At 38.3% G+C, this 21,569-nt stretch overlaps 2 protein-coding genes across 4 annotated transcripts in view; both read right to left on the bottom strand.

The window, feature by feature from the left end:
• Positions 1-12,691, bottom strand: part of LOC127433188 (carbohydrate-responsive element-binding protein-like) — a 39,101-nt gene extending 26,410 nt beyond the window's left edge. For both annotated transcript variants that reach the window (XM_051684917.1, XM_051684910.1), the window contains exons 1-5: positions 12,232-12,691; positions 3,823-3,929; positions 3,419-3,501; positions 3,124-3,213; positions 2,873-2,911 (exon numbers count right to left, since the gene is read on the bottom strand). In XM_051684917.1, the coding sequence (XP_051540877.1) occupies positions 2,873-2,911; positions 3,124-3,213; positions 3,419-3,501; positions 3,823-3,929; positions 12,232-12,578 (666 nt within the window). In that variant the 5' untranslated portion in view covers positions 12,579-12,691. The remainder of the gene's footprint in view (positions 1-2,872; positions 2,912-3,123; positions 3,214-3,418; positions 3,502-3,822; positions 3,930-12,231) is intronic.
• Positions 12,692-14,645: 1,954 nt separating this feature from the next.
• LOC127433403 (complement component 1 Q subcomponent-binding protein, mitochondrial-like) overlaps positions 14,646-21,569 on the bottom strand; it is a 19,540-nt gene continuing 12,616 nt past the window's right edge. The window contains exons 2-6 of one of the 2 annotated variants that reach the window (XM_051685296.1): positions 21,333-21,483; positions 20,919-21,006; positions 18,893-18,988; positions 18,613-18,732; positions 14,646-15,094 (exon numbers count right to left, since the gene is read on the bottom strand). In XM_051685296.1, coding sequence (XP_051541256.1) covers positions 14,945-15,094; positions 18,613-18,732; positions 18,893-18,988; positions 20,919-21,006; positions 21,333-21,483 — 605 coding nt within the window. In that variant the 3' untranslated portion in view covers positions 14,646-14,944. Of the gene's footprint in view, positions 15,095-18,612; positions 18,751-18,892; positions 18,989-20,918; positions 21,007-21,332; positions 21,484-21,569 lie in introns of both variants that reach the window. The other variant, XM_051685285.1, reaches the window with a different exon arrangement.

Genomic DNA, 21,569 nt, shown 5'->3' on the forward strand with positions numbered 1-21,569 from the left:
TGTAGTAATTTAACTATGGTTTCTGTAGTAGTTTAACTACGGTTTCTGTAGTAGTTTAACTACAGTTACTGTAGTATACCATAGTTACTGTAGTAATTTAACTATGGTTTCTGTAGTAATTTAACTATGGTTTCTGTAGTAGTTTAACTACAGTTACTGTAGTATACTACAGTTACTGTAGTAATTTAACTACGGTTACTGTAGTAATTTAACTACGGTTTCTGTAGTAATTTAACTACGGTTAGTGTAGTATACTATAGTTACTGTAGAAATTTAACTATGGTTTCTGTAGTAATTTAACTACGGTTACTGTAGTAATTTAACCATGGTTACTGTAGTAGTTTAACTATGGTTACTGTAGTAGTACTATGATATTTACAGTAAAACCAAAGTAACCACAAGATTAACCATGGTTACTATATGGATACAGTATACTCTATTAAAACTATGGTTTCCACAAAAAAAAAGGTTCCTTTTCATAGATATTACAATATTACCATAGTAAAACCATTATTTCTGCAAAAAGAAACATGGAACTGTTATGGTTACTACTATAATAAAGCCATGGTTTTTACTATAGTAGCCACAGTTAAACTAAGGTATTTTTAGTAAAACCACAACCACAAAATTAAGGATTTTTATTGCCATAGTATTCATTTTCCTATGTGTTTACTATGGTTTTACTACAAATATCAAGGTTAAAATATGATTACTGTCGTAAAAGCATGGTAAATTCATTGCGAGGGAATGCAAAACTAACATGAAGAAAAAAATCCCACCCTGTCTTCTAAGGCAGGGGTTTTCAAACTGGGGTCCGGGGGAAAAATGATGTAAAAGATTAATAAAAAATTAAATGTTTCATTCTGTTTTCTAAGTACAAACAGATTTGAATTAAACTGAAAATGTTTTTCTCAATGCAACATTGCTCTAATAGCAGGTAGAAAAAAAGATATGTGGTCAAATTAATACAAAGTAAATATTTTCCAGATATGTATAATTTATTTGAGATTGTATTTATTTATTGTTATACAATAACAATATACAATCCAATTATTTAATCATATTTTATATTATATTTAATTATTTATCTCATAAATAATTATTTCCTGATTATTGAATAATTATTTAACATCATCATGCTAACTATTTTTCTCATGCAATATAAATAGGTCTTTAAGCATGAAAATATATTGCTGCCTTTTTATTAATTTTTTTGAAGGGGGTTCCTAGCAAAGGGATTATCATATTTGGGGGTCCTTGGAATCAAAGTTTGAAACCCCTGCTCTAAGGGGCTCCGTGCAATATGGTACCACCTCACTACTTTATTTTGAAAGGGAGGGGTCACATCAGTCATTCAAAAAAACATCCACAAATCAGAGATGCATTCTGACAAAAACAAAATGTGCCGCGGCGGCACATCTCACAGTATGTGGGTCAGATTTGATTAAACGGCGTTAAATTCTGAACATGTGTTGTTCGCTGCCTCACGGAACAGAAGGGAAGATTAGCACTTTTGTCCCAAAAGCCAATCAAGTGACTCATTTTCTCACCAATATGAGCGGCTGTGACGCAAATGAACCCACGCATTTACCTCCTCTCACGTTTTTCTTACACTGTCAGTTTTTTGTTTTTTAGCCAGCTGGGAAAATCAAAATCTGAGGGAGGATTATTAATACAAATGTGAGCTGTACCACTGACTTAAAGTAAACACTACACTACACTACAAGATCATCAGAAGAGCTGCGTTACGGTCAAAACACATGGAAGAGACCTTCAGATCATCAGTCCCCAACAGAGACAGAGGTGCAGAGAAGCAAACTCATTACAAAACATTACTATCCCTCACATCTCTTCATAAAGGTCTTCTTTAAGTCAAAAAATGAACTTCACTCAATGTATTTTCTTAATGCATCTTACTCCTCTTCATTTCCCAAAAGAAAAACATGTCTGTGTTTGACAAATAGCTAATTAATATTAAAGGGATAGTTCACCCAAAAATGAAAATTCTCTCATCATTTACTCACCCTCATGCCATCCCAGATGTGTTTGACTTTCTTTCTTCTGCAGAACACAAATGAAGATTTTTAGAAGAATATTTCAGCTCTGTAGGTCCATACAATGCAAGTGAATGGTGACCAGAACTTTGAAGCTCCAAAAAGCACATAAAGGCAGCATAAAAGTAATCCATACGTCTCCAGTGGTTTAATCCATGTCTTCAATATTTAAGTCCTTTTTTGCTAGAAATTCTTCTCCCTGCCCAGTAGGGGGGCGATATGCATGAAGAATGTGAATCACCAAAAAGAAGAATGTAAAAGTGAAAGTGGAGATTTACAGTAAAAAGGACTGAAATATTGATCTGTTTATCTCTTCTGAAGACATGGATTAAACCACTGGAGACATATAGATTACTTTTATGCTGCATTTATGTGCTTTTTGGAGCTTCAAAGTTCTGGTCACCATTCACTTGCATTGTATGGACCTACAGAGCTGAAATATTCTTCTAAAAATCTTCATTTGTGTTCTGCAGAAGAAAGAAAGTCAAACACATCTGGGATGGCATGAGGGTGAATAAATGATGAGAGAATTTTCATTTTTTGGGTGAACTATCCCTTTAACTTTAGAATGTTAACGTTAGCTATTATAACTGTTGAACCTGATATTTTCACATTACCAAGTCCCGTCCTATTTCCGTAACGTGGCATATTTCCAAATTTCTTGCTGAATAACCATTTTAACACACAACGAAAGTTAAATGGGCAACTAAAGCTGTTCCATGTTCACTGTAATGAATTGTTTTTTCTAATGCAACTTTCTATCTTAGACTACCTATACATTAACAAATTCCCCTGTAAATCACCTTTGCATGTCTTACCTTTTGCAGCATGGACAGCAGGTCTTTGTTCTTCTGAAGCTAAAAAAAAAACATTAAAATTTTGATTAGCAAGTAGTTACAGTAGTTGAGAGGAAAAAAAAATATCAAACATATTTATTATTTCTTTTTCCCTGAGGTCCACTTAGAATCGATCCTTAGAAAAAGGGCCCTTTGAAAAGAACAAGCAAGTCTGATTCTTCATGATCCTACAGTATGTGCACAGAGGATATTCCATCTTTTCAGTTACTCACTCTTTTCTTATAGTAAATCCTCCATTTGTGATATTCCTTAATCACCACTTCTATCCGTCTCTTCCAGTAGCTTCCCTCCAGAACAATCGCCTGAGAACAGCACGCATAACTCATGCATGTTAAACAACTACATGTACTAATCATTAAAAACTACGGTTCAGACTGAAACATGCACTTATATGCCGGTCAAGAAAAGTGCTTTGATAAATGAAACCATTTATCAATGTTATGTAGGGTTATTCCAAATATATGGACACATCTGTGAACAGTTGTCAGGTGTGTGTCTCGGCCTCACCTCAGGTTTGCCGTGGGCATCCGCCTCCGAACCCTCCAGTGGCGTGACGAACCCACACACAGGATTTTTCCTTTTCTCCACATCTAAAACAATTTAATGCCATTTTACAGACATTTAGTTCATTGTGCATTTCTATAACTGTGCCTTAATAAGTGCCTTCCAAACAAAAGCATTTGCTAACGTACAAGTACCATATGGTTTCCTGCACATGATATTGCGGTAATAAGTATTTTTTCAACATGAATCATGGTAATACCATGTTTTTGGACAAGCACCTTGGAATCCAATGCAAATATGATGGTATATGAATATAGTAATCGTAACTTTAAAACAATAGTTTTGAGAGACACATTTGCATGAAAAATTGATCTGAAGTCAACAAGGGGTGAATCAAGGGGACTCACACTGAATGAACCAAGCCCTCCAGATACCGTTATTCAGACGGATTTTATCCCTCCACAACAGCCTCAAGCCTTTGAAAGACTTCCACTTTGGTGACACAATTTTCCCACTAAGAAGAAACACACACATTAGACTTACATCAGTTCAATTTAATCAAAATGAAACAATGACCAACTTGGTGCTGCTCGATGCATCTTTACATTGCATTTAAGTGCATCTGTATTCTATACCACAATTAAAACAGAATTATGCTACTGTTGGTCAATTTGCTGAAATAATCAGTCCAGCAAATATAAACAAGTACTATACATTAACAGAAGTGCTGAACTTTTGGTGAAAATAGTATCACCAAACCTAATAAAAAAAATAAGGACTGCTTTCAAACAGGTTTCCCAAATACTCGCGCCATTGGTTGAGACATTTTGTGGTGTCTGGCTGGTTGGGAGACTCAAACAAGCAGAACAATGTTTTGATAGCACCAAAGAGCCACAATCAACCTACAAATGAGTCACTTACCTTTCAATTTTTACTTTGCATATTATCCTGCTATTCTGAGAAAGACTGGCCGCTCACTTTACTCTTCGCTGTCATTTCTGACCAGAAACAGTACAGGTTTAACTTTTTTTTTTTTTTTAATGATAAAATGTCTTCTTCACTGAAGTAAAAACAATTAAATTATGCACTTCTTTTAGGAATTAATGATATTTAGATCTTATTTACATGTACATTTCTCAAATTCACCATACATTTGCATATGCAAATAAGCAAATTTATGTAATTTCACTAGAGTAAAAATCTACATTTCTATAAATTGAAACAAATATAAAAATGAGAATGTGTCATGTATTAGGTGCAGATTGGTGCCATTTGGTTATAAATAAAAAGAGGAAAAAAACATGACAGAAAAATCATGTTATGACAATAATAGCCAGCAGATGGCAGCAGTGTTCTATGCAACAACCTACTGTGCAGTAATTCTAAATTTTATCACAAGTAATGCATTTGGATATATGTTTAGACATTATCAAACTATTATTGGTTTTAAAGTGTCAGTTTTTGCAATATTGTTGCATTATGCTTACAGTCAAGCCTACCTGGTTCAAACATCAAAATTTAATAACTTAATAAAAAAAAATCATGTCAAGAAAATGAACAGAAATAAACAGAGAGATCAGCCACAATGCAGAACACAATGTTCACACCATTCATTTCCTATGGTCGGTCAATTTTGACCGCGAACAGTAAAGTGCACTTTTTTCCCCGACCACTTAGACTTAAAGAATCAAATCCATATTTATTTTTGTGTTCATATGGTAAGTGGAGGAAAAAGTCACCAAGTTTTGCACTGCTCAGATAAAGGTAACATTTTTTTATTACATCGGAAAAAGGGATTTTGGTCAAAAATGACCGAAGAGTACAGGATGGTCAAGCTGGGATATGAGAAAGTATTTTGACAATCAAAATATTACAAACTTCACCTTTATAGTAAACTCAAAGAAGATAGTCTAATACATATCAGGTCTTGTGGACAATGCTGAACAATTGTGAAAGCTTCCCTTTTCACCCTGTTGGCGACACAGCTGCCCGTCTGCCAACATACTGACAGCACTTTACACCATTTACTGACTGATCTAGTGCACTTAACCTCAAAAAACATGAGACAAGTGAGCAGAGAGTGTTGTGTTCACTTGGTTGCTAAGAGCCAGTTGAGAATGATTGCTGAAATGTTGGAAATGGCTTGAAATTACACCAAAACAGTGTCAGGAAAACAAAGCTGACAGTGGAGCAATAAAAAATAAATTGTCCATTCCATTTTCCTGTATATGCCCCTGCTAGGAAACAATGAAGCGCAGCTACGTAGTAAACAAGAGGATTAAGGTTTAAGATTTATTTAATTTGACATTAAAATGGAACAAGAATAAACTCCAGCTAGATTTTGACTACTTGTGGGCCCACCACCTGCAAGGAGAGAAATAGGGGACTGGTGTGATGCCCAATGGGTAGCAGGCGAGGGCGGAGGCCTGTGCGGACTGGACCTTGGTTACAAGGAACATGGAATGTGACCTTACTGGTAGGGAAGGAGCAAGAATTAGTGTGCAAGGTTGAGAGATACCAGCTAGATACTATATAATTGGACTCACCTCTACGCATTGTTCTGGCTCTGGAACCAAACTCCTGGACAGGGGTTGGACTCTCTCCTTCTCCAGAGTTGCTCAGAGTGAAAAGCGTAGAGTGGGTGTGGGTATACTCACAAGCCCCTGGCTTGGCGCGGAAATCTTTGAGTTTAGCCCTATAGATGAGAGGGTCACCTCATTGCAACTTCGTGTTGCAGGGGGAAAAGCTCTGACTGTGGTCTGTGCTTCTTAACCGAACCCTATGAGGGGCCCTAGAGGGGGTGCCAGCTGGGGACTCCATATTTCTGCTGGGTGACTTCATTGCCCATGTTAGCAATGATGGAGATACCTGGAGGGGAGTGATTGGGAGGAATGGCGGTGTTCTGTAACTCAGTGTTCTTGGACTTATGTGCAAGTCATGGATTGGCCATAAAAAACACCATGTTTGAACACAAGGTTCTTCATAAATGTACTATCACCTTAGGCCAAAGGTCGATGATCGACTTTGTCGTATCATCAGACCTGCAGCCATATGTTCTGGACACTCAGTTGAAGAGAGAAGCTGAGCTGTCAACTGTTCACCACCTGGTGGTGAGTTGGTTCAGATGGCGGGGGAAACTGCCAAATAGATTGTGAAGGTGAACTGGGAACGTTTGGCAGACCCCTGTCCAGAAGATTTTTAATCACTACCTTCGGAGAAGCTTCTTCCACATCCAAGAGGAGGCTAGAGACATGGAGTCCGAGTGGACTCTGTTTTAGCCCTCCATCGTGGAGGCAGCTGCTGTGAGCTGTGGCTGGAAGGCTGTTGGTGCCTGTTGGTGTGGCAATCCTGGGACCCGCTGGTGGACATCTGCGGTGAAGGAAGCAGTCAGGCTGAAGGAGGCTTTTTGGGATTGGTTAGCCTGTGGAACTCCGGACTTGGCTGACAGGTACCGGTAGGCCAGAAGGACTGCAGGGGCAGTGGAAGCGAAAACCCAGGTGTGGGAGGAGTTTGGGGAGGCCATGGAGAAGGACTTTTGGTTGGCCTCAAAGAGGTCTGGCAAACCATAAGACGGCTCAGGCATGGAAAGCAGGAATTTGTCCAGGCCGATGTTGGCTGGGGTGGGGAACTGTTAACATCACCAGGCGATATAATCGAGCAGTGGAGGAACACTTTGAGGAACTCCTAAATCCAACTAACATGCACTCTGTGGAGGAGGCAGGGATGGAGCACTTGGGGTTGTTGACACCAATTTCCCTGGCAGAGGTCACTGAGGTAGTCAAAATACTCAGAAGTGGCAAGGGGCGAATGAGATTCGCCATAAGATGCTGAAGCCCTGGATGTTGTTGGGCTGTCATGGCTGACACGCCTTTTTTTAGCATTGTGTGGACTTCTAGGGTGGTACCTAGGGATTGGCAGACAGGTGTGGTGGTTCCCATTTTTAAAAGGGGGAATTAGGGTGTGTTCCAACTATCGAGGGATTACACTTCTCAGCCTACCTGGGAAAGCTTATGCCAGGGTACTGGAGAGGAGATTCCGGCTGATTGCTGAACCTCAGACTGAGGAGGAACAATGCAGATTCCATCCCAGTCATCGAACAGTGGATCAGCTGTTTACCTTAGCGTGGGTCCTAGAAGGGGTGTGGGAGTTTGCTCATCTAGTTTATATATGTTTTTTGGACTTGGAAAAGGCATACGACCGTGTCCCCCGGGATGTCCTGTCAGGGACGCTGCAGGAGTATGGGGTACCGGGGGCTGCTAGTGCGTGCCATCTGGTCCCGGGATAACCATTGCGAGAGCTGTGTCCGCATCCTTGGCATTATGTCCAGCTTGTTCACAGTTGCCGTTGGACTCTGACAGGGCTGTCCCTTGCAACCGATCCTGTTTGTGATATTCATGGATAGGATCTCAAGGCACAGCCAAGGCGTGAAGTGTGTCCAGTTTGGGGGCCTCAGGATTGCATCCCTGCTATTTGCAGATGGTGTGGTCCTGTTGACATCATCATGCTGTGACCTCCAGCGTGCACTTGGGATGTTTGCAGCCGAGTGTGAAGCGGTTGGGATGAGGGTCAGCACCTCCAAGTCTGAGGCTATGGTTCTCTGCCAGAAAAGGGTGAATTGCTCTCTTCAGTTAGGGAAAGAGCAGTTGCCCCAAGTGGAGGAGTTCAAGTATCTCGGGGTCTCCTCCGTGTTGAAAGGAGCCAGTTGAGGTGGTTCGGGCATCTGATTAGGATGCCTCATGGACGCCTTCCTGCGGAGGTGTTTCAGTCATGTCCAACTGGGATGAGGCCCAGGGGAAGACCCAGAGCCCGTTGGAGGGATTATATCTTTCGGCTGGCCTGGGAATGCCTCGGGATCCCCTAGGATGAGCTGGAGGATGTGGCCTGGGAAAGGACATATGGGCTACTTTGCTTAGTCTGCTGCCACCGCGACCTGGTCCTGGATAAGCAGTCGAAGATGGATGGATAGATAGATATTGATATTTTCTGAAGAAATGTGAGTGGTACTCAGTCCTCACATTTGAGTGGCTCCTGCAAACTGCCATGATGCTGCTGTTGTGGTTTGCTGCCAGGGTGTTGCTATGTGATTGCTATCGTGTTGCTCTGTGGTTTCTAGGGTGGGTGGTAACCAGGAGATTCTTCCATCAATGGGATTTTGTCATCCGCTTAAAAATGAAAGAGATTTGGACGTTTTGTGGTGCTGCCAATTGCTGTTAGCGTGAACAGCTCTTAAGAAAATGTTGAAGAATGAATTACGAGCCAAAGTTTACAACTTTGGATTAGGGGTTTGTTCAAATATATGAGCAATAGCAAAAATAATGCTAGCCTTAGCAGGGAACATTCAGTGTGTTTTTTGATGTCATAGGTGTATCTGACTGTCCAATAACAATGGTAATAATGTTCTAATTATGTTTGTTTAGAATGTTTTCGATATCCAATTTAAGATGTCATGTGATTGGCGGGTCATAAATGACTATTGCTTACTGATTGGAAAAAAACATCTCCAACAGCTTGTGTGTCACAGTCAGCCACTTCTCAAGGCCTTTTGAAAAAGTGTGTCAGCTGCTATCACTCTTTAAAGAAGCCAAGGACAACACTGTTTCCATATCTACACCATGAAAACTGACATTAAGTAAATCCTAAATGGAAACTTTAGAGATATGCGATTAAATCAGTATAGGCCCTGTAACCAATATATGAAAACTTTCCAAAGGAGCTCAAAAGCAATTTTTTTGTCCCAGTGTACAGCGGACCCAAATTGGACACTAAAGCTACACTTAAAAATGTCTTTGTTTTAGATAACAATATATCAAAGAAAGTGTAAATTATTAAAGACAGATTGCACAAACACACTTTTCATTCAATGCATTCCAGAAAAAGATGTTTGTTAGGTTTCAAATTCTCAATGTAATATGTAAATGTTTATGTAATGTTCAAAACAGGCACAATACTTATCGTGGCACTTTCTTGTTGTGAAACGTTAGTGGAACGTGTGCTGAACTTCACCTGTCGTTCCTCTGCTAGAACACCTGTGTAAACTTGAGGGGAAATGATCCCCTAAAAATCACCACAACAGCAGTTTATTTAAAGTCACTGAGCAAAAATCACTCAGAAAAGTGAATGTTAGTTCTGAGAAAAACTCTAGCAACATTTACTAGCAGATGACACTTGCTTTGATATATATATATATATATATATATATATATTCTCTATGCCAGGGGGTTTTTAACCTTTCAGGTAAGAAATGACAATGTACAACGGGGTTAAAGGCTCCGCGGGGTAAAAGGCACTTTTGATTTTATTTTCTTCCAGAAACACTAAACAGCATCAAAATCTCCCACAGCACTTTCCTAAACACCTGTTTGTCATATACACACTGCAACATATTCCTGATCCATGAGATCATTGTGTTTAATGTCTAAAGATTGATTTTGAGATATAACATTTAAGAATTTTTTTTAATTGATTTAGCTAATGAGAATCCCTAAAATGATGACATTTATTCTGAGACAAAATATTTATTTATTATTTTCAGTTTTGTTCAAGGTGATTCAATCAAAAGATTTTCAAAAACTGTCCAATAAGTGAAAGAATAGTATTTGGGGTAAAAAAGCCCCCCTATTAAACACATTGTTTTTCTTCAGATTTATTATGAAGAATGTTCATAGTGTGCTCACATTGACTGATCCAATCACAATAGAGATTCATTTGTTTATAGAATACTTCAGATGTTCTGAAATGAGCATGAAATTGTGCACCCTTTTCTGAAGTGGTTTTGAAATCTTAATTTGTTCCTCAAACCATCTTGCTTTCTCACAATTATCTGCATTAGTTGACAAATTTTGCACTATAACTATTGCCCCGATATCAACACGATATCACCCAGGTGTGGGGTACAAGTCTCCCTCGCCATCTTTAAAAAATAAAATAAATTTACTCAAACCAACCCTCCGTTATTATTTCTTTTCACACAAATTATGTTACTCCATCAATATTCAATAAAATTAAATGCATTTTTTTCAGCCTTGATAAGGTGTCCCTTTAGCCCCATTGTACCCTACTATTTAAATAATAAAGTTATGCACGCTATACGCATACAGATACATCAAATATATCGACGATATTCAGATGGCGGAGTCTGTTTCTGAGAGCACATCATGTCAATTTGTGGTTCAATCCTCGACACAGCTGGCTGTAAATCCTCCACTAGCAATAAACATGAGTGGTACTTGTTTATGATGAATGGGAAATGTGGCTTCGCTCTGTTGTTTGGCTGGTCATGGAGTTTTTGATTTGTCAACTGGATTATCTTTGAACATCAGGTGTTTGCTTTATCAGTGTCTTATTAGTTTCACAGGTTTTAAACGGTCATTTGCAAGCACCTACATATAACACATTGTGGACGTTGCTCGTTCACTTCCATTGTTTCGTCGTGAACGACTCTTTTAACGAATCAGTTGAATCAATGATTCAGTGACTTTGTTTTCAATGATGGGTGCTTCTCATTTCTTAAATTGTGCATCCTCATTTCCTCGCTCCTCTGTCCTCGAGCCCATGACCCGGAAACCGATCAAACTCCGCCATCATGAAGGACGTATCAATTCTCTAAATGCACCACAAGGAGGTGAGGATGAAGGAAGCTTATTGAGGACGCATGAGGAAGGAAACACGGGTGCATCCTACGGGGAAAACTCTTTGGTGGAAGCACCTGACACACGCATAACTACTCCATCACATCTGACACACCAGTTTTAATTCATGTTTCACCTTTGTGGTTTAAATGAACCACAGTTGTCACATATTCAACAGTGCATCTCGAGTTAGTTGGATTTATTATGAATATATTAATAAATGACATAATGGCAAGTGCGCCGGGGTACTGCAGCTGCGCACAAACGCCCTCTGAAGTGACGTGTGCGTGTTCAAGGACAAATCCATCTTGCTTCAATTCTTCCATCCTTTATTCCGAAGCATGTGGAGCAAGGAAACGAGGAAAGGAAAGAGGACGCACATTTAAAAAAGTGAAGCGCCCAATGACTCACTCGTCACACTTTATGGACATTTGCCACTACCTTGTGAAACTATATAATCTACTACGGGAACAGTTACTGCCCACATCAGTGAACGAATCTGGTGAACAGATTCCAAAGAAATTCACACACTGAAGATAAAAGGAACCAGACAAAGATTGAAGTATGATTACCTACCTGTAAATAAATGACTCAATCGAACACTAATATAATAAATGAGACATTCAGAAGAGGAGAATGTATCAGTCAGGGGCGATGGTACAAAATATGGTACTGCTGTGTTGCAATAGTGTTATATTGGTGAAAATGGTACGGGTTACTGTGTAACTCACCTCGTCTGTCTGCCAACTCCTGTCAAAGTCCAGCTGGTCTTTTTTTACAACTGTTTCGAAAGCAACACTGAATTTACCCTTCTTTATCACCCAACCAAGAGAACTGTTCATGTGGTCATTTTTCACTATCTACATTAATGACATTAGCCATGCACATTATATACTGCATAACAGATAACAAATAAGTCAATAAAGTGGATTATCTCGAATTATAATTGACATATAGTTGAGGCAGATTTAAACAAACCAACAAAAACATACAGAACCAAATGCAAGATGTCTGCTGAAATAAAAACTCCATGCAACAAAACTCTGCAGCCAGGTGCATTTGATTTCAGATGTAGTTCATCTGTACTTCTGATGTTTCATAGGCACGCAAACATTAAACTGAGGTAAATTTGAGTAACGTTATGAAGATGTAATTGGTCTGTAAGTTATGTAAACATTGCAGTGTTACCTGTATGCCAGTGTCATGCATTCAAACAGGCGGCTTAGAGACGGGTCAATGCTGAGGCGTCTGGAGCTCAATGCACCGAAACTGCAGGTCTGGTAGCCCGGTTCGGTAACTGTACCGAATTCACAGTCATCAGACTGATAAAGAGCTGCGCTTCTCCTTCTCACAGAGTCACTGTGCGGCGAGGAGACCATGAAGTGTCCGCTGTGGATCACCTGAGTCCGCCGGACCGCTCCGGATCCCGCTGCTGCATCCACACTGGGCAAAGGGTCATCCGGGTCCGAATCAGACTCTGAATCCGGTCCGATCTGGTTCGGTTCTGCAGTCTCCGTGTACTCCGCTTTGGCCATCGCAGCTGGTGTAATGTTCTCCCCAGAACACACCTGAACTCACTCAGTGTGCAGAGCTGCGGGTCAAAGATCAAACGTGTCCTGCTGATGAAGTGATCAACACTCACTGATTAAGACAGTAGTGAGGTGTTTGAGACTCTGGCAGATTGAAGGCGGGCTTCTCTCGCACACAATTATGTAAGAGTCGATCTGTCACAACATGTTCGGAGCGGTATTATTAGGCCGCTATTATTAGTAAACTGCTATTTGATCAGTAGATATTACAATTTCTCACCTTAGACTAAATTTGCACTTTGTAAGGGTTTTGATGTTGTTGTTTGGTACAGTGGGCTACTACATAGGATAGACAAAAAGGATTTCTAACTTAATGTACGATTGATAATATTGGTCCATTTAGGCGGTTATGAATTTTAATAAAATAAATAAATAAATTATATATATATATATATATATATATATATATAAAATCATTATATTTATATTGTTTATTTTAACATTTATTAATAATTTTTCCATGCAAAGGAAAAAGAGTATACATTTGGAAACAAGATATATTTATTGGGATAGGCTGCATTTTAATCACAAAGATCCAATAATAATAATAATAATAATAATAATAAGTCTTAAATAAAATACGCTGAAATAAAATCAGACTGAGACATAATAAATTAATCATAACAAATTTGACCAGAGATGTTATATTTATTTTGAGTTCTGTATTTATTTAAATTAATAAATTATTAAATTGTTAATGATTATGTAATTTAGTATTAAAATTATTGCAAATCAATTTATAATTTATCCATGCAAAGCATCAGTTTAGAAAAAAAGAAACTTGTGAGGATGAAATGTTATAACAAAGGCAAAAGAATAAATAAATTAAATTAAAAAAAAATAATATGTATGTATATACAATTTATTGCGTTAAATAAAATTAACCAATGGGGGGTAGTTAAATTCACTTAAGAAAACATTCAATAACTTAAACATACATAAACGAAGAAATATTGAAATTAAACATTAACCTACATTTTACAAAAATGATCTGAGACAACAACATTTTCCTGAGTTTAGCCACAGTGACTCTAGCGAGTCAGTCCACTGTCGGGCATCTTTGGGACGCTCTCCGGAGGTTATTTCTAGTCATGACAGTGCAGCTCCTATCTACTTGAATGGAGAAACACCGAAATCTCCAAAACGTTTGTTCAAGATTATGATCAAAGAACATATTTTAAATCAGCAATAAAATCTGACAATACTGGAATCATAAGTTGTGCTTCTTTACCTAATATTACGCAAAATAAGAAAAAAAAAAATCCCGTCTTGTATAGCTTTTGCGCCTGCGCGTTAGCGAATTGATTGACAGGTCATGTCTGTATATAAAAGGTGATTGGCTCTTTTATCTGTAAGGCGGGACTTCCTTTCTACATCCGTTGACCGTTGATTTATGTTTTTACGTTTTGAATATTTTATTTCTTTGAAATAATAAAGACTTGTTTTTAACCTTAAGCATTCACAACCTTTGAAGCGCAAAAGAACAAATTATCCCTGATTTGTTTGGCAATGCAAACTGTTAATGAAAATTGCTTTAATCATGTCACTATATTATTAAAAAAGAAACTCTTCTGTTGATTTCTCATCTTATGGATCAGTTATTGAGCTTCTGTGTTTAAACCACCAGAGAAACATTTTTAGTGTTGACAAGCACACTTTCACCCCAAAATTTTCATTATTGTAATAATTCTCAATTTATTTTAATACATTTTAATACATTTTGAGAATAAAATTCCCAAACCATATTGCAAAAAAATGAGATATTTTAAAATGCATACTAATTTAAATGATAAAGGAATACTAGTATTTGTTGTGCTGCCTTTTTGCTTATTTAAATAATTGTATTGCAGTATTGTTTTACAGTCTATGCTAAAATATAGTTAGTCACCCCCACAGTCGCTCAGTCAAATTTCCCAATCACTTGTACTACAAGACGGTGTAACTAAACTACACACAATGCATCATCGAGACTTGGTATCATGACATGATATCTCTCAATAACGGGATTCAACATTTGTACTTTTCACTGGCTTTTATTAGAAAGACAATCATTAAATGTAAAGCAAGATTAACTCATCAATATTTGATGTTGGGTGATAATGTGGCTCATTTCTGAAAAACGTTCCGATTGGGAGCTCTATTTAAAGACAATGGCCCGGTGCATATGCTGCACTGATATAACATGAAAAACAATATAAAATTAAATATTTGTTATGCCTTTGTCTTCATTGAGTCATCACATTAGAGACCCACATGTACAAGAAGTATCACAACGTTTGGGATCATTCTCGACTGTACAAAAACGACCCCGATTATTTGCATTTGATGAAGCGGCTGAGATCTTCCAGGAACTTGATGTACTCCTGATGCTCCAGTGACGTGCTCAACTCAATGAGCTCATGTGCAAACGTGTTGTCAACGCCACGGTCAGACAGGAAGTCCATCAGATGGTCATACAGTGCCTAAGAGAGTCAAAGGGGTTAAAGGTCATTGCAGTGTGTTCTGAGAATGCACTATTGACAAAACTTTATTTGGGGTGAAATTGTTTGGTGTGCCAGAAATAACATGTATGTTTCGCACAATATTGAAATGGTTTGTGTTTATTTCACTCTGTGTTTAGATGATCATACTTTTAAACATAATGATTTGTATTTTCATAGTTTAATATTGAAAGTCTGACTCTGGGACAAGACTAGAACAGTCTGTTCGTTTTAATAATAATAATACGATTAATTTTCCCAAGCTCAAAGAGCTTTACATGCAATAAACATAAATACATCAAAACAGAACACTGAAACAATACAGTACACACACAAACAACACAATGTTCCACATGTCAATTTGTTAATAAAATGTTAATAAAAATCAACCGCTGGGACATGAAAGTGCCCGAGATTGAAACATCCATACAACAAATTCATTGCATCATTTATCTGTCAGTCTGCACTCTAAATCTGTTTTTCAAAGTTTTCGATGTCAATGACCCCCAAAGATGATGCTATACGTGCGAGTGACCCCCTTCCTGAAATATAAAAGCAGCTTTTTATTATATTTTCAAGTTTAACCTCATGCGACCCCGCGTCCACATGTGTGGACATTATATTTTGGCTTCGCTATACAAAACACATAATTTAAATGAATTTAAACAACTGAATACTGTTCACAAGACTCTTCACTGTCATTTAAGGGTTAAACTTCTGGCGCGTCACGTAACAACAGCATGACGTTGATTTCCGTGAAGGTTACTACGGGTGCAGTGCCAACAAAAGTGCCTCTGGTAAGAAACCTCTTTATGTTTTTTCACTGAAATCTGTTTGGTAATAAAGAGTAGCGTCTCTAGTTTCATTTGATATGCCGCTTTAAAAAATCCATTTATTTTTGCCCGTCAGCGCGCTGATAAACATGATGTCCTTATACACTATATTGCCAAAAGTATTCGCTCACCCATCCAAATAATTGAATTCAGGTGTTCCAATCACTTCCATGGCCACAGGTGTATAAAATGAAGCACCTAGGCATGCAGACTGCTTCTACAAACATTTGTGAAAGAATGGGCCGCTCTCAGGAGCTCAGTGAATTCCAGCGTGGTACTGTGATAGGATGCCACCTGTGCAACAAGTCCAGTCGTGAAATTTCCTCGCTACTAAATATTCCACAGTCAACTGTCAGTGGTATTATAACAAAGTGGAAGCGATTGGGAATGACAGCAATGACAGGCCACGTAAAATGACAGAGCGGGGTCAGCGGATGCTGAGGCGCATAGTGCGCAGAGGTCACCAACTTTCTGCAGAGTCAATCGCTACAGACCTCCAAAGTTCATGTGGCCTTCAGATTAGCTCAAGAACAGTGCGTAGAGAGCTTCATGGAATGGGTTTCCATGGCCGAGCAGCTGCATCCAAGCCATACATCACCAAGTGCAATGCAAAGCGTCGGATGCAGTGGTGTAAAGCACGCCGCCACTGGACTCTAGAGCAGTGGAGACGCGTTCTCTGGAGTGACGAATCACGCTTCTCCATCTGGCAATCTGATGGACGAGTCTGGGTTTGGCGGTTGCCAGGAGAACGGTACTTGTCTGACTGCATTGTGCCAACTGTGAAGTTTGGTGGAGGGGGGATTATGGTGTGGGGTTGTTTTTCAGGAACTGGGCTTGGCCCCTTAGTTCCAGTGAAAGGAACTCTGAATGCTTCAGCATACCAAGAGATTTTGGACAATTCCATGCTCCCAACTTTGTGGGAACAGTTTGGGGATGGCCCCTTCCTGTTCCAACATGACTGCGCACCAGTGCACAAAGCAAGGTCCATAAAGACATGGATGAGCGAGTTTGGTGTGGAAGAACTTGACTGGCCTGCACAGAGTCCTGACCTCAACCCGATAGAGCACCTTTGGGGTGAATTAGAGCGAAGACTGCGAGCCAGGCCTTCTTGTCCAACATCAGTGTCTGACCTCACAAATGCGCTTCTGGAAGAATGGTCAAAAATTCCCATAAACACACTCCTAAACCTTGTGGAAAGCCTTCCCAGAAGAGTTGAAGCTGTTATAGCTGCAAAGGGTGGGCCGATGTCATATTAAACCCTATGGATTAAGAATGGGATGTCACTTAAGTTCATATGCGTCTAAAGGCAGATGAGCGAATACTTTTGGCAATATAGTGTATATGGAAAATGGGACCATATTCTCTCAAAAGTTGAAAAACATGTTAGTTATTTTTAATAACTTTCAACATTAACACATCTGTGGGTCATTTTGCTTCATTTTAATATAAATGTTATTTTATTTTATCACAGTACAATACAGTTCTATTCATTAATATTAATAAATGCATTCCTATATATTCACTGTGCATTATCACATTATTCATGCAAAAGCTGATAAATGTGTCTTTCAGAGGCTTTATATGGAGTTAGGATGAAAATAAGGTGCATTTTAAACTGTTCTGAGACCAGTGCAGACAGACAGCACACTGGAGGTTAAGTCATTCACTAAATAGGGAGCAAGGGAGCATCCTATAGCTCTCTATGCAGTTAAGTGCATTCACTCCTAAAATCTGATCAAAAGTTCAGTTTCAGGCTGCAGATGATGTTTGGATCACTCAACATGTTTGACAGACATGTGACAATGATAATCAGTACATAGATTCAGAATTTATAATGTATCATTTTATTTTAACATGGTTGGCAGTGATTGGATGATGCTGGACATTACTTTGAATCTGAATTATTCAATGTCTGTAACATCTCAAAAACATGAATAATAAACACTTCTGGACACATAATAAACTATCTGATGACTTTCTATAGCTTGGTATTATTTAAAATGTCACAACTTAGTCCCTCTGTCCACATTTGTTTTAGGAAAACTATCTGCTCTAGAAATGTTTTGATTTATTTTGCTTGTTTATTAGGTGCTACTAGTTACACACCAAAAAGGTAAAAGCACACAGCAGTCACACTCGGGTCTCAGGACGTTAAAAACCCAATTTTACTGTGTGAGAGAAATAATGTGATATTATAAAGGTAACATGTTAGTAAAATTAAATGGCTTTTATATTGTCTTTGTACTAAAGCCAAATTATATGATTAAAATATCCATCAAATATAATGAATCTTTATTCTTATCTTATTTACACTAATCATGTTTGTATGTAAACCTGAAGAGAAAATATTCTATTAACTTGTAGAGCACTTTCACAATAAATACTGTTGCAAATCTGGCTCAGTTCTTTAAATAATTTCATCACAATCAAAACTGTCTGTTAATAGAAAAAAACAATCCTGATTAATCTCACGAGTCTCCAGAAAGGAGAATGAAACCGTAATTACGTCAAATTCATTGTCAAACGTTATGTCCACATTTTATATTTAATTTGTTTTATTAAATAAAATATCCATATGGGTCAAGAGCTAAACAGCTTCCTGTCAGAGAACATATGGATCCGTTTGTTTCACTTTATGTCCATATACATGGAGAGTGCAGGTCTTACCCAGTCCAGAGAGTCTGTGTTGAGTGTGTAACTGGTTTCCTTCCAGTCGGCGTCTCCCTCCGGCTGAAAACTGACCTCACGGATGGCAAAGATATCACGCTCTTCCTCACCCCCACTGGTCTGATCGCACACAAAGAGCTTTGGATATTATAATATCCGGTGCTTGAGTCAGAACTCAGTGAGACAATAACAAACACCACTTGCTGGAAACATGGTGAAACCGCAAATAAAACCACAAAAACATCCAACAATCAGGTGAAAGTTCACAGCAGTAACTCACCTCATCTTCAGGGAAGTGACAGTCAAACACGAGTGAGTTAGTTGCTCCCTGTTTCGTCACCTCTACCACAAAGTTGGGTGTTGAGACAATGTCAGGCTAAAAAACAAACAGTGAAAACAAGCAGAAACACAGTTAGTGATTCAACTAGATGATGGAGTTGCTGCACAGAATTTAATAATAAAATTAATATCCTATGTCATACCAGATCATATTAAAACTGGTTTATGTACCAATATAGCAATACAGGAATAAGATGTCAAGCGATGTTGGATTTAGTTTCTAAAATGGACATACTGAAAGTGGCTTTTCTTAAAGTGACATGGAGACAAAAAAAGACCAAAATCCCCAAAATAACCAGAAAAAGAAATTAAGATTTGGTGCATAACACAAGCCTTTTAACTATAAACAAGCCGGAAAATACATGGGGGAAGAAAAATAAAATATGCACTTTTACAGTCATCTACAGCATATTATTATATAAACACTGTAAAAGTGAACGTTGTCACATAACTCATTTGTGCAGTAATTTATTAACAGTAGTTCACTGATTGTGAACTGCTCTGAAACCGCTGGAAACACTGCATCACCAGCCCCGCTTGCGTGTTTGGAGAACGTGCAATAGTGCCGAGTCTTCACTTTGAAGCACGCAGTGCATGCAGACTATATATTTATTTAAAGGTGCAGTATGTAACAATTTTCATGTAATATTCGCCTTTTTTTGCCAATGTGTGAACGGCTTGTAACGCAACTTAAAAAATGAGTCCTTCCCAGACTTCCTAGGTTGCCTATTAAAGCCTGTAGACTGATTTTCATGCGAAGGGAGCGGGTCGGTTTTGCTGGGAAAATCCAAAGGATGTGACGTTTATGCGCACTCCCAAGAGCCTCAGTGCTTCTCTTCCGCTATTCAACAGCGACGACAAACTGCAACACTTGGGGATCAAAACTGACCCTGAATTGGCGTTCTTCTTATTGGACAGGTAAACTTACATAACTGCAAAGCATGTGAAATATAGTGCCATAAGGATTGATCTGTGTCATTTTAGCTAACTTGATCTTGCCTGCTAACACTGACGAATTACAAGCTACCTCGCTTCATATCTTTCAAATAACTTCAACGATCTTCTCTTTATACTAAAAGTCAGGTATACAGGATAAATTTAAGCAAATACGCTGGTTTCTTGATCGTAGTACAGCATATGACATACAAAACATACAATAGTGCAACATAACAGTGCAACAGTAAACTGTCTGGTATAGTTGGGTAGTATGTAGCTGTATGTGTGTATCAGTATGCTATGTTAGCTGATAAGTAGTTTTAGTTTATTCTCAAAGTTTGTAGTAAAACAATCATAACTGTGTAATTTTACTTATGCTACCTCATATGTGATCATGATGCCGGTGAATCACGTTCAGTCTCTTTGTACGTTACGTCATTGTTTTGGCCGATGCTCGCTCGCGTCCCTATGGAGTGTGTGCACGAGCACGAGCACGAGCGACAGGCTGCAGTTCACTTAATGGCCACAGGTGTCATTAATAACAAGGGTTTCTGAATCTTACATACTGCACCTTTAATTAAATCACAGCCTTTAGTAATTACATTAGGCCATATCGCAATTCCTGTATTTGCATCCCCAAATTTAAGACCTCTTTAATTGACAATTAAGACTTTTGTTTTACCAGTAAAGATATTAAAGACTTTTTATGGCATTGCATTTTTAAAACTGAATTCAAGCCATTTTAAAGAACTGAATTTGTTCCACTTTTAAAGGGGCGCTCACAATAGCATTTGTGTTCCATTTACTTCCATTTGTTTCGTTCAAAACATCACTAAAAATAAAGAATCTGTTTGGTTTGTTATGATAAATTATAACATTTTGAATGTACAGAAGCACTGGGGCGTGACATCATTTCCTGCTGCTCATTTTCACTGCAGGGTCTGTGATCAGTATAGTCTAGAGTGAATGCATGACATGTTTGTCTAGTTTTGAGCAGTTATCAAGTATTGCCCAGTATGAATCAGTGATACCTCGTGCTCCGGACCCTTCGGTGTCTGTTCAGGCTCCTCCTCCAGTTGCGGTGGGATACTGTTGTTCACGTTGAAAGTGACAGTGACTCTGACAAACACAAAACAACATTAATTCATTATAATGTACCATAAGATTGACTAAATCCCACTTATTGTCCAATACAAGTTAAGATCAATCAGGTTAAAAGGCTACAAATTACAAAATATACAAGGTATATAATAATAATAAGATTTAAAAACGAAGATTTACAGAAATTCACAATCTTTTTGGCTTTACTGTATTTTACTCCAGTTAATGTATTAAAATAACGACTTCTATTTTCAAGTGCACAATAGCCGTAGTTTTATAAATGCATTTTAGTAACATTTGTTTGAATTAATCCATTATTCTGATTGTCTGTAATTCATCTTTACTTTTCTCCAGAGATCGAGCGGACCAGTTTGGCTTCTGTGCTGTTCAGTTCAAGCTCCCACCCGCCAGATATTTTAGGAAGCGTCTTGCTCTTTTGAATCTTCTTTTCTTCTTTGATTTCATCTGTAAGAAACTCTGTAAAAGCTTTATCACCTGTAGAATAAACACAGAATCAACAGGCATTAAAAACTGTTACTACATAAACGTGTCTCACAAACCACAAAATACTAATTGATGCT

This window comes from Myxocyprinus asiaticus, chromosome 4, assembly GCF_019703515.2.
Source record: "Myxocyprinus asiaticus isolate MX2 ecotype Aquarium Trade chromosome 4, UBuf_Myxa_2, whole genome shotgun sequence".
NCBI classification, from domain to species: Eukaryota; Metazoa; Chordata; class Actinopteri; order Cypriniformes; family Catostomidae; genus Myxocyprinus; species Myxocyprinus asiaticus.